At 32.1% G+C, this 12,218-nt stretch overlaps 1 protein-coding gene across 3 annotated transcripts; it reads left to right on the top strand.

Annotated features, from left to right (window-relative positions):
* The first annotated feature begins 2,139 nt into the window (after positions 1 to 2,139).
* LOC149498047 (calcium-transporting ATPase 4, plasma membrane-type-like) lies at positions 2,140 to 11,400 on the top strand. Of its 3 annotated transcripts, XM_089718245.1 has the most exons (8): positions 2,140 to 2,478; positions 6,555 to 6,609; positions 6,703 to 8,666; positions 8,755 to 8,913; positions 9,812 to 9,983; positions 10,080 to 10,378; positions 10,625 to 10,986; positions 11,115 to 11,400. In XM_089718245.1, the coding sequence occupies exons 1-7, from the start codon at positions 2,305 to 2,307 to the stop codon at positions 10,970 to 10,972; spliced, it is 3,171 nt and encodes a 1,056-aa protein (XP_089574371.1). In that variant the 5' UTR covers positions 2,140 to 2,304; the 3' UTR covers positions 10,973 to 10,986; positions 11,115 to 11,400. The 3 variants fall into 3 exon arrangements, with proteins under 3 accessions (XP_089574371.1, XP_089574370.1, XP_089574372.1); XM_089718244.1 differs by having other exon boundaries at positions 10,625 to 11,400; XM_089718246.1 differs by lacking the exon at positions 2,140 to 2,478 and having other exon boundaries at positions 4,652 to 6,609; positions 6,703 to 6,937; positions 7,048 to 8,666; positions 10,625 to 11,400.
* The last annotated feature ends 818 nt before the right edge of the window (positions 11,401 to 12,218 follow it).

Genomic DNA, 12,218 nt, shown 5'->3' with positions numbered 1-12,218 from the left:
ATAACTAAAATATTTAAAGTACAGTGAAAAACTGAAAACTAACTATCAAACTTCCAACAAATCACTTTACATAATTTAAGGCTTGTATATTTTTTTTATCTTATTTCACGTTTATTTATCTTTTTAGTTATTTTTAAAAAATTATATTAGCAAACTGTTATTTGATTAATAATTAATAAACTTTAAAAATATCAGTGAATCAAATTCAATGAATTCATACGTCAATTCCTTCGAAAGTTCTATTACACTCTTAATTAGTTGTATTATTTATGAATTACTTTTTGGAAGTGGCCCATGTTAGACTATGATATATGAATTATTTTATTTGAATTATTAAATTTTTATTCCTTTATTGAAAAGTTTTAATTATTGTACTTTTTCTTTAAAAAAATCCTATTATCAAATTTGACTCGTTGGTTGTCTTTCTGTGACTTAAAAAGAAAAAAAGAGGCTACTTGAACTTTTAAGTACTCAAAGGAACTTTTGTACAGTAATTTTTAAATTCCAATGGCATCCTCCTTTTAGCAAAAATATATAAAGAATATTTTATTTTGTAATAATAAAAAAAAGATCTTTAAAGATAATGGTTGACATCTTTTTTTCTTTTTCAAATTCAGTCATGAGATTTGATTTAATTATAAATTCATCATTCATGTTTTTTTTTAAGAAAAAAATATAAATTGTTCCCTTACTTATAATCAAATTAACAAAAAAAGATCTTTATTTTGAAAAACTAAATATAAAATCCCTAAATTATAATTTTATTAACACTTTAATCATTCTATACTAAAATATACTGTTTAGACTGTCGTATGATCAATCGAAAAAAAATAAAATTTATTTTGTGCAAAAATAAAATTCAAGGTGGAAAATATAAATTGATATTTAAACTATAGTTAAATTAATATATTAGAGATCTTATAAGTTAGAGATATTTTAGTTTATATATTTTCAAGATGGTTGATGTATATTATTTAAAGTAGTTAGAATAATGGATGATAAGACCACATGTCACTTTTTTTTTTTTTTTTTTTTTTTTTAGGGAGATGACATGCTATAATGCTATATTTTAGCAATGTTGTAATTTTAGTAGGCTTTCAACTTAAATTCATCAACCAATACACTCTAAGACCCATCAAGAGTAAAAGATAAGAAATAATTATTAGATGGGGGATAGAATTTTGAATTAGGGTGTAAATAATTTCAAACTACTTTTCAGTTATTTGAGTTCGACTCAAAAATAGTTATAGAAAGTTCGATGAGTCGAGTTCAAATCGATTCATTTCTAACTATAAATAAATTTGTAGTCCCACTGACCTAAAATATAAGTTTTTTTTATAATTATTTTGTCTCATAATACAAATTATTTTAAGTATTTTAAGGAGTAATAAATAATATTTTTTTTATATTATCTTCTTTACTTTAGATATAATAATTATCTTCACAGGTTACTATTGGTGTTGAGATAAAGAATAATTTGGTAAAATTACTTTAATTTTTTATAATTTAAGAGAATTAATTATCTTTTTAATTTTTTTGCAAAAACCTTAAACTATTTATATTTCAGACCATATGAAGTAGTTATGAAAAGAGTACAATAGAAATAAATTATTCATATAGTTGACACAAAATAATTTGAGATATACTTATTTACTATTCACTTGGTACTGAAAAGAAAACACACTTTCTTTTTTCACATAAATTAAAAAATAAAAATTAGTATGGTTAGTAGATAATTTTTACCATAATTTTCTTATTGTACCCATTTATATAACACGTGACTAATTATTATTTTAAAATAATAAAAATTATATTGATAATATAAAATTGAAAATATAAGTTCCAATTAATAAGAGTGACTAATATTGATATTTTTTAAAATTCAATAGAAAAAATTAATAAAAAATAAAATTACTTATGAAAGGACATGTGAATTCAAAGTAAGACTAATTTTGAAAAAATTAATGAATTAATGAAAATTATTAAAATAAGATCAAATTTAATAAATAATTTAATAAATAATTTAAAAATTAACTATAATATAAAAACAAAATAAATGGACTAAATTTTGAGATTTAATAATCTTTTTTGGAAGGAGGGAGAATGTAGTTACTTCGCATCCAACCTTATTATTTGACACGTTTCAAGCTCTGATTGTTTAGACATTTTTACACACATGTTTGGCAAATAAATCCTCCTGAATCCTTCCAATGGTACAGAAACACCAAAATATACAAGAGACAATTCAGCCGCGTCGCAACTCCCTGCAAAAGTAAACATTTAGCTGCACTTATCACCTAGAAAATGAAGAACCTACTGAAGGACTTTGAGGTGGAAAACAAAAATCCGTCGGAAGAAGCGTTGCGGAGATGGAGAAAGGCAGTGGGGGCCATCGTCAAAAATCCTCGCCGCAGGTTTCGTATGGTCGCTGATCTCGCCAAACGATCTGAGGCTGAGAAGAAAAAAAGAAGCATCCAGGTTTTTTTTTTTTTCTCTTTTTCGTATTTTTCTATAATTTTCTTTTTCGACTTATTTTTTTTTTTTTCTAATAACGCAACGAATTTTACTTTCATTTTGGTTTTTCTTTGCTCCGGAAACAAACAATATCGGAAAAAAAAGAGAGTCCTGGTCGTATGGCATTATAGTTAGCTTAACATCATGCGCACGTTAGCACATATTTTTTGTTTTGTGTCTCCTGTACGGTACTGTACGCCGTCGTCTCCACCGGGTTAACAGCTTTTTTCTTTGATTCCGGTCTTGTCACGTCAAATACGTGATTGGTTACGTCATAATTTTTACACTTACGTTAATGCAATTCAATATTAATAATAATTATTAAAAAATAAATATTTAATTACGTTACATATCTTTGATTATATTTACATAAGCCGATAATCGTATTTCATGGCACTCGTAAACACTAACATTCGTAAGCACAAATATAATATTAATTTATAAATCTATTGGTTCTTAATCCATATATTATACATGATATTATTTATGGACCGACTCATAATGGTATCTCAAATCGTTATTTCCTCTGTGGGCATAGGTTCATGTTTTTCTTTTTTTTTTTTTTTTTTTTTTTTTTTTTGGCTGTAGATAAATTAAAGGGAGGATAATCGCCCACCACTACATCATAACTTTTGACTTTTAGCGCCAAATAATGGCAAGCTAGGAAGTTTCCACGAAATTTCCTATTGTCTGTGTACAAGGGGAATAAATTGGAAACTGTTGTGGTGTTTTGCTGAACATAGAACAGTAATGAATGAATTACTTGGGCATTGGGTTTTTGACATAAATGGAATCATTTTCTATTCTTATTCTTATTCTTATATATCACCCCGCTTCTTATTTCTTTATTTGCCCATCTTTTGCATTTGTGTGCATCGCATCTGCTGTGTTAGTGTCTTTTATTGAAATATTCAACAAGACTATTATATGTATTTGGAGACGCGTTGTGCTACGTGGAATTGCATTTGAATTTTCTATTCTTAGTATATGATTGGAATTTGGAAATAAATGTTATTTTTTGTTAAATTACCAAATTAGCACTGGAGAAGAGATTTAAATAATTAATGTCTGAATCATACTTGCCCTTGTTTCTAGGTTAACTTTCCGTTAGTATTTTTTTTTTTTTGTTCGGTTACTTGTTTTATGTTAGTTATACATTGTAGTTTGTAGTTTTAGAGTAATAAAGACCATGATATTAATTTACTGAATAAAAGGATACTGAAAATGATTGTTGGGGAGAAGAGAGATTTAAAGAGTGGAAGGCAATGTGGCAACGTTGCAATGAGAAATTGTTGATTAATTTATGTGACACATGACAAAAGTGTGGTTAGACAGTTTAAGTTATGGTATGGCTATCACATGCCACCCTCATGTGGAGTTTAAAGTTCATTTAATGAACAAAAGATATTTAAATCCGCTTAAAGTTGAAAATCAGGATCAGCTATAGTCATTCTTTATCAACTTCATTTTAATAGCGACACATAACCTATTGGGATGCACTCAAAACCAACTTACTGGAAAATTAAGATAATTTCCTTTTAATATGGTGTCAAGAATTGATGGAATAATTAGTGATTTTTGAGTCATTTGATTGGCTTGCATCAAAATATGATGCAATTGGGCTATGGTGACACTCATGAATTCTAGTATGATTCTCTTTTCTTATTTGGCTATGGTGACACTCATGAATTTTGTGGGTGATCTATTAGATATTTTAAGTTGCTAAATTTGTAAACAATTAAAGCTTTTTAGATCAGTCATCAATTTGCATTAGGATGTGCTTATGAACGTGTGAAGCAAACTATACATTGCCTACGCGGCATTTGTTGGGCGTTCCTTCTCTTTCAAGTAGTCTGTTTTTATTTATTTATTTATTTGAATTTGTAACCAAGAACAATCGAGGAACTAACCTGAGATAAAGACTCCATGGAAAGGACGAATAAAAGACTAAAGCAAACTCGTTAAGTGATCAATATTAAATTCTAGTATGATTTGTTTTATAATTTCCATTTATTAACTCAGCTTTAGCCATTTTGTTTGTCCATTAACAATAAATTTCATTAAATCATGACCTTTCCGGTTGATGAAGGGGCTAATTTTTGAGATTCAAATTGATATTTTTTTTATATAATTTGTTACTTGTTATATATTGAGTTTTAGAGTTTTATTCTTATTAGTAATTCTCTATTTTTTTTTTCCTTTTTCGTTACTGAATCTAGGAGAGTATTTGTAACTACTATCACTTTGATTTTAGTCAAATTTATATCTTTCTTCCAATAAACAACTAGCCTCTTAATGCTTAAATATTTTTTATTTTTTTGATATTTTTTCTTTTATATTCTAAATTTACTTGACTTCAAAAAAAGAACTAGTTAGAGAGAGAAAACACTGAAAAAGAAAAAGTACTATATTGATATAGTTAAGAGGGCGGGCCTGATGATGATTATTATTGGTTTTTATCTTTTTTTTTTTTTTTTTTCACTATTCAGTGTTTGTGTTGATTAAATTATGAGAATTTGCTTGACAAATATTAGTGATATAGTCGGTGCACAATAGGTCACCCTCATGTTCGGGTGCCAGGCGACTAAATGGGTATAATTGGAAAGTGAAGTTATGCTTTTGGGAAAAGAGAAAAAAAATGCCGTGGCATGATACACACATATATATTCTTTTAACAAAGACAAAAAGATTAAAAAAAATCATGTGCACACATTAAAAAAAAAAATCCCTCTGTTCCAGACAGGAAACTTCTGTATTTAACTTAACTTATGATAAACGTTTAATATCTATGCTGATATTGCATATTGTTTGGTTATGAATTTTAGAAAATGAATGAACTTTAGAATGGTTTGAGTTGATATCCTTGGAAAATCAATTAGTGAAAGTAATGCATTTTTTATGCTGCGGACACTACGAGCCTTACAATATAAATTTTATATGGTAGGAATAATTTTTATATTCTGAGAAATTTGAGTTCTGCATATAATCAACATTCAACAATAAATTTTTTTGAAAAAAGGGACAAATTATCGATACTCTATTCTTCCACAAATAAGTATCACATTTGCATTTTTCTCGTCCCTTAAGAAAGCCATTTAATTTATCTAATTTATAATAAATTATTAAGCACATTTACTATGTTACCTTTATTCACAATAAAAAGAGAGAATTTTCTTAATTACAGCAATTAACATTCGTCATTTACAAAGGATAAAAATGGGAAAAGAAAATTTATCATTGCTAAAATCTACAAATGTGACACTTATTTGTGGACATGGCTTTTGCCGAATGTGACACTTATTTAATTTAATTTCTTTTCCCCTTTAAATTTTGAGATTCACTTCAGTTGGAAATTTTCTGAAATTGAACTGTTGGTTCCCTCTGAATTTTCCTTTAAAATCCAAATGGATCCTCTGAATTGTGATCTTTTGCGCATTCACTGTCATCTTCAGTAGGTAATTGGTGGATTAGCATGATATTGAGCTTCACTTTTGTTTTCAAGATATACCAAGAGAAAAAGATGCATATCAGAACAACTTGTATGGAGCATCATGCATCATCAGCATTCTTGTGAGAATATATATATATATATATATATTTTTTTTTTTTTGGTGGGGGGCCTTGAATATCAATGGTGTTGCTTTCTAGAATTACCCTAGTTTTTTCATGATACTTTGTGCAACTTAAAAGGTAGCTAATCATGAGTTAGGAATTGTCTTGTTTGTCATTTACTGTGTTACATAATTTGTCACTCGTGTAGAATGGAAACATTTAAATCTGAGATGACAATGGTCGGAAGCAATATATCTTTTCTGTGTGGAAAGTGAAATGTGCATTACCAAGCAAACTTGTAGCTATCATGTCAAACATTCTATGTTGCACTAACATCACTAATCCTTGGATTGTATTAAATTTCAGTATGATAGTTGATGATGGCACTATGAAGTTCCTAGTGTTACAGCAGCAAGTGAATTTTATGATTAAATCTAATCTCTTTCCTTTTTGGCCTTCCCCTCCTTTCCCCCTCTTTACAAAACCAGGAAACAATAAGAGTTGCTTTATATGTTAACAAAGCAGCTCTGCAGTTCATTGATGGTATGATCCTTAACATTGAGTTTTCAACTAGAAATATGTCTTTAGTTGTTGATTCTTATGCTTTATTTTCTTGCTTTGTTTTATATCATGCAGCTGCCGCTGTAGCTCATGCAGCAGCTGGTTTTCAAGTTGAGCTCAAGCTTTCAGATGAGGTTAGAAAAGCAGGTTTTGGAATTGAACCAGATATACTTGCGTCCATTGCCCGTGACCATGATTTTAAAGCTTTGAAAAGCTATGGAGGAGTGGAGGGAATTGCACAGAGAGTCTCTGTCTCACTGGAAGATGGCATCGATGGAAGCAGTATACCTACCAGGCAACAGATTTATGGGTGCAACCGTTTTACCGAGAAACCTCCTAGAAGTTTTTGGATGTTTGTTTGGGAAGCACTACATGATTTAACATTAATTATCCTTATGATTTGTGCTGTGGTTTCTATAGGTATTGGAATTGCTACTGAGGGATGGCCAAAGGGCATGTATGATGGCTTGGGAATCATACTCAGTATATTATTGGTAGTCACTGTTACTGCTGTTAGTGACTATAAGCAGTCCTTGCAGTTCAGAGACCTGGATAGGGAAAAGAAAAAGATTTCTATCCAGGTAATAAGGGACGGAAAAACAAAGGAAGTCTCCACTTATGACTTGGTTATTGGAGATGTTGTTCGATTATCTACTGGAGATATAGTTCCAGCTGATGGGATTTACATATCGGGATATAGCTTAGTGATTGACGAGTCAAGCTTGTCAGGGGAGAGTGAACCTGTGAATATATATGATAACAAACCTTTTCTTCTTTCAGGAACCAGAGTGCAAGATGGGTCAGGAAAGATGCTAGTGACGGCAGTTGGTATGAAGACTGAATGGGGAAAGTTGATGGAAACTCTGAATTGCGGTGGTGAAGATGAGAACCCATTACAGGTGAAGCTGAACGGCGTTGCTACAATTATTGGAAAGATTGGTTTGGCTTTTGCCGTGCTTACATTTTTGGCGCTGACAGCAAGGTTTTTGGTGGATAAATTGCTTCATGGAGAATTTACACATTGGACCTCAACAGATGCATTCACAATTCTGAACTACTTTGCTATTGCAGTAACCATAATTGTTGTTGCTGTTCCCGAAGGATTGCCATTGGCAGTGACTTTGAGTCTTGCTTTTGCAATGAAGAAACTAATGCAGGACAAGGCACTGGTAAGGCATCTATCTGCCTGTGAGACAATGGGTTCTGTTGGTTGTATTTGTACGGATAAAACAGGGACCTTAACCACTAACCAAATGGTAGTTGACAAAATATGGATATGTGGAAAAGCTAAAGATATTAACAACAGTAACCATGAAGACATTTTGGGATTGGAAGTATCTGAAAGTGTCTTGAGGTTCCTTTTGGAGGTTATATTTCAAAATACGGTTTGTGAAATAAGCAAGGATGATGATGGAAAGAATAAAATTTTGGGGACACCAACAGAAAAAGCACTGTTAGAATTTGGCTTGCTTCTGGGTGGTGATTTTGATGCACAACGCAAAGAGTTTAAGATACTCAAGGTTGAGCCTTTCAGTTCAGTCAGAAAGAAGATGTCTGTGCTTGTTGCTCTTCCTGATGGGGGGTTGCGGGCTTCTTGCAAAGGTGCATCAGAAATAGTATTAAAAATGTGTGACAAGGTTGTTGATGACAGTGGAAAATCAGTTCATTTATCTCCAGAGCAAGTGAGAAATATCTCAAATGTCATAAATGACTTTGCTGCTGAAGCTCTGCGAACCCTCTGCTTAGCTTTCAAAGATCTAGATGACAGTTCTCGCGAAAGCAGCATCCCTGACTCTGGCTATACACTGGTAGCCATTGTTGGAATCAAGGATCCAGTGCGCCCTGGTGTCAAGGATGCAGTTCGAACTTGTTTGGAAGCTGGAGTCACTGTTCGGATGGTGACTGGTGATAATATAAATACAGCTAAAGCTATAGCCAAAGAATGTGGCATACTTACTGAAGATGGCTTGGCCATAGAAGCACAAGAGTTTCGTAGCAAGACTTCTGAGGAGATGAGGGACATCATACCGAGAATCCAGGTGTGTGAACAAATGTGCTGGAAGATTCAATCACTTAATCATGTGTGTAATTAGATGCATAAAAAATTTCTTTGTTCCTCGTCTACAGGTGATGGCTCGGTCTTTACCTTTGGACAAACACACCTTGGTAACTAATTTGAGGAATATGTTTGGAGAGATTGTGGCAGTAACTGGTGATGGGACCAATGATGCACCAGCGCTGCATGAGGCAGACATTGGACTTGCAATGGGCATAGCAGGAACAGAGGTTTTGCATCTCTGCTTAGCTCTAATTTCATACTGATGATCCTGATAATCGCTCATGTGTGATTCTCGTTGTTTTCACCTTCTACTTGTTGCAAGTCATGTTTTTTGGTGCTATATTGACTTGTCAATATCCATCCCAACAAGAAGCACCATTATTTTTTAAAAAAATTTACTTTGTATTATTTATTCTTCTCTTTGTTCTTTTCACATATTGAATTTTTTGACATCCTTCACATGATATATATTGCAATATTGTCGTTTGTCACTTGAATATAATTAATGTTTGCATCCAAGATTTTGAGCCAAGAAAAATCACATAGGTCCTTGTCTCAATTAACTGTAGTATGAAGAATGTTCTTTTATCCCTTTATTTGTATCACTTCTGTTCACTATCATTTCTGCTACATGTTAAAGAAACAAAAACACGAACAATTTTCTGCTGGCATGGTTTATGAATGTGAGGATGTAATCGAAGACTTTCGAACTCAATTGTTTGTGCTCTACTTCCTGTTGGGGGAGATTGTATTTTTAACTAATCATTCAACTTCTTGGAGCAATGATATTATTTTTTTCAATTAAAATAACGTTATCTCTCAAAGTTTGTTTTTGGAATATTATGTGTTTCCCCCATTTTATACTTATTTATGTTGTAATGATCTCATGTCTTCATGCAGATACTGTAGTAGTTCTTTTAAACCTTTTGTAAATCTTTATTTGAGGTTTGAGGTATATGCAACTTCACTGAGGCAGTAGTTCTTGTACTGCTGTTAGCTACATGGAAACCACATTGATAAAACCTGTTTTTTGCTTTCTTTAGCGTAACCTGAATTGCCTTTTATCCACGTGAATTTTGCTATGTATTCTCACATTGCTTACCTTTTCATGGATGCTATGTGCAGGTTGCAAGAGAGAATGCTGATGTCATCATAATGGATGATAAGTTTACAACTATTATAAATGTTTGTAAATGGGGACGTGCAGTCTATGTAAATATTCAAAAGTTTGTGCAGTTTCAGCTAACTGTTAATATTGTAGCTCTTGTAATCGATTTTGTTTCTGCATGCATCTCAGGTGTGCTGGTTTGGAACCTTTTGTCCATGTCGATCATTGCAACAATGCTAAATATTACAGTACTAATTGTCATCTATGTATTTCACATTCTTTCAGGGTCTGCTCCCTTAACTACTGTGCAGTTGCTTTGGGTCAACATGATAATGGACACTCTTGGTGCCTTGGCACTGGCTACAGAGCCTCCTGTTGATGAATTGATGAAACGGCCTCCTGTAGGCAGGGGTGAAAGCTTTATCACAAAGGCCATGTGGAGGAATATAATTGGCCAGAGTATTTATCAACTGATCATACTTGGAATTCTCAATTTTGATGGGAAGCGCCTATTAGGACTCACTGGTTCAGATGCTACTAAAGTTCTCAATACTTTGATATTCAACTCTTTTGTCTTTTGTCAGGTATGGTTTTGATTTTGCCTGTTACTTTTGTAGTGTTTATGTTATATGTGTGTGCGTGTGTGTGTGTGTGTGTGTGTAGAGAGAGAGAGAGAGTTTTCAGATATACAATGATGAACTGACCATATTAGGCTTTGTCAATCTAAAAGCAATCAGAAAAGAAATTAACTGTTAAAAGTTGTGTGACAAACAATCTCCTAATTTCCAATTTGTTGACTGGCGAAGTGTTTGTTTTTATTTTTGTTGCAGATCTTTAATGAAATTAATTGTCGTCAAATAGAGAAGATAAATGTATTCCGAGGCATGTTCAACAGCTTAATATTCATGGGGGTTATGGTTTCGACAGTAACCTTCCAAGTAATCATAGTTGTATTTTTGGGAGCTTTTGCAAGCACTGTGCCATTAAGCTGGCAACTATGGCTTCTCAGCATCTTAATCGGAGCAGTTAGCATGCCTGTTGCAGTTGTCCTTAAGTGCATCCCTGGAGCAGTTAGCATGCCTGTTGCAGTTGTCCTTAAGTGCATCCCTGTCAAAAGGGTTACTTCAAAGCACCATGATGGCTACGATGCTCTTCCAACTGGTTCAGACCTGGCTTGAAAAAGCACTAAACGGTAAGATAACTCTAACCTACAGTTTTATGGGTTCAGGTCATTAAAATAGCCTAATTGCAATGCAAGAGGAGAGCTATTTACATTTGACACCTTATGCACTATGACACAATTTTGTGCTTTATGGATAGGGAAAAACATTCTGATGATGCAATCAATCCGAAAGATCTTATATTTCCAGGCGTATACTTGTGCGATTTGTGCATTTATCAATGAGCTTTTCAGCCTTACAAAATTCCAGGTGCTTTTTGGTTGATTGATAATTTTTTCACTAGAAATCTCATCTCCAAAAATTATTTTTACATTTTTGTACTATAACTCCAAAAAGGAAAAAAAAAAAAAAAAGGTGAAAATGAAAATGAGAATATTAAGATGTGGTTGGAAAAGTTATCCAATAAGGCTTCTTTTTTTCTATAAGGTTTTGTTGATTGGACAATTTTAGAAATTGTTGAAAATGTCTTTTAGTTCAGAAAAGCATTGGAAATATGGTATGCCAGGTGCTTTTCAGTATATATTGTGAAACAGATAGGAGTCTGGAAGCCGCAAGTTTTGCTCCATAAAAAGAAACTTCTAATTTTACAAATATTTATATGGATAACAAATCATGATACAAGGTAACATATCCAGCGGAATAAACCCTGAGACGTTTAGGTTCTCAACCACTAAATCAATTATTATCCAAGGCTTCAAATACCTTAACAGTTTTTGAAAAAAAAAAAAAAAGTGGCATCTGATATTTCGATCTGATTCAGTCCAATTCGTTCCGGTTTCTGATTTCGAAAGCTTTTCCGAAACCGATGTTTAAAACCCTGTTATCTCAAAGTCCTGCCCACATGCTCAAATTTTAGGTTAGGTTTTTAAGTTTAATTTCCTTTTTCACAGTTACGAGAGTTTTTGACTGATTATTGTTTTCATACATGCACATACACCAGAAGATCAGAAATCTTGTAAAGCATAAAACACCATATAGAAAAGAAAAAATCTTGTCGTGCCTCTTTGAACTCTAACATTTACTTTGTCATTTTTAATACATGCACATACACCAGAAGATCAGAAATCTTGTAAAGCATAAAACACCATATAGAAAAGAAAAAATCTTGTCGTGCCTCTTTGAACTCTAACATTTACTTTGTCATTTTTAATTTTACTTTTTGTAATAAGCTCTCGCCTCACCATGTTTAAGATTTTTTTATTTTTATATGCAAAATATTGATCGTGGTAAGTATAATTTTTAA

The sequence above is a fragment of the Jatropha curcas genome, chromosome 2, assembly GCF_041381405.1.
Source record: "Jatropha curcas cultivar XTBG-Jc1 chromosome 2, XTBG_Jcur_1.0, whole genome shotgun sequence".
Classification (NCBI taxonomy): Eukaryota; Viridiplantae; Streptophyta; class Magnoliopsida; order Malpighiales; family Euphorbiaceae; genus Jatropha; species Jatropha curcas.
Note: the sequence above shows the minus strand (reverse complement) of the source record. Positions and strands in the feature narration are given on the sequence as shown.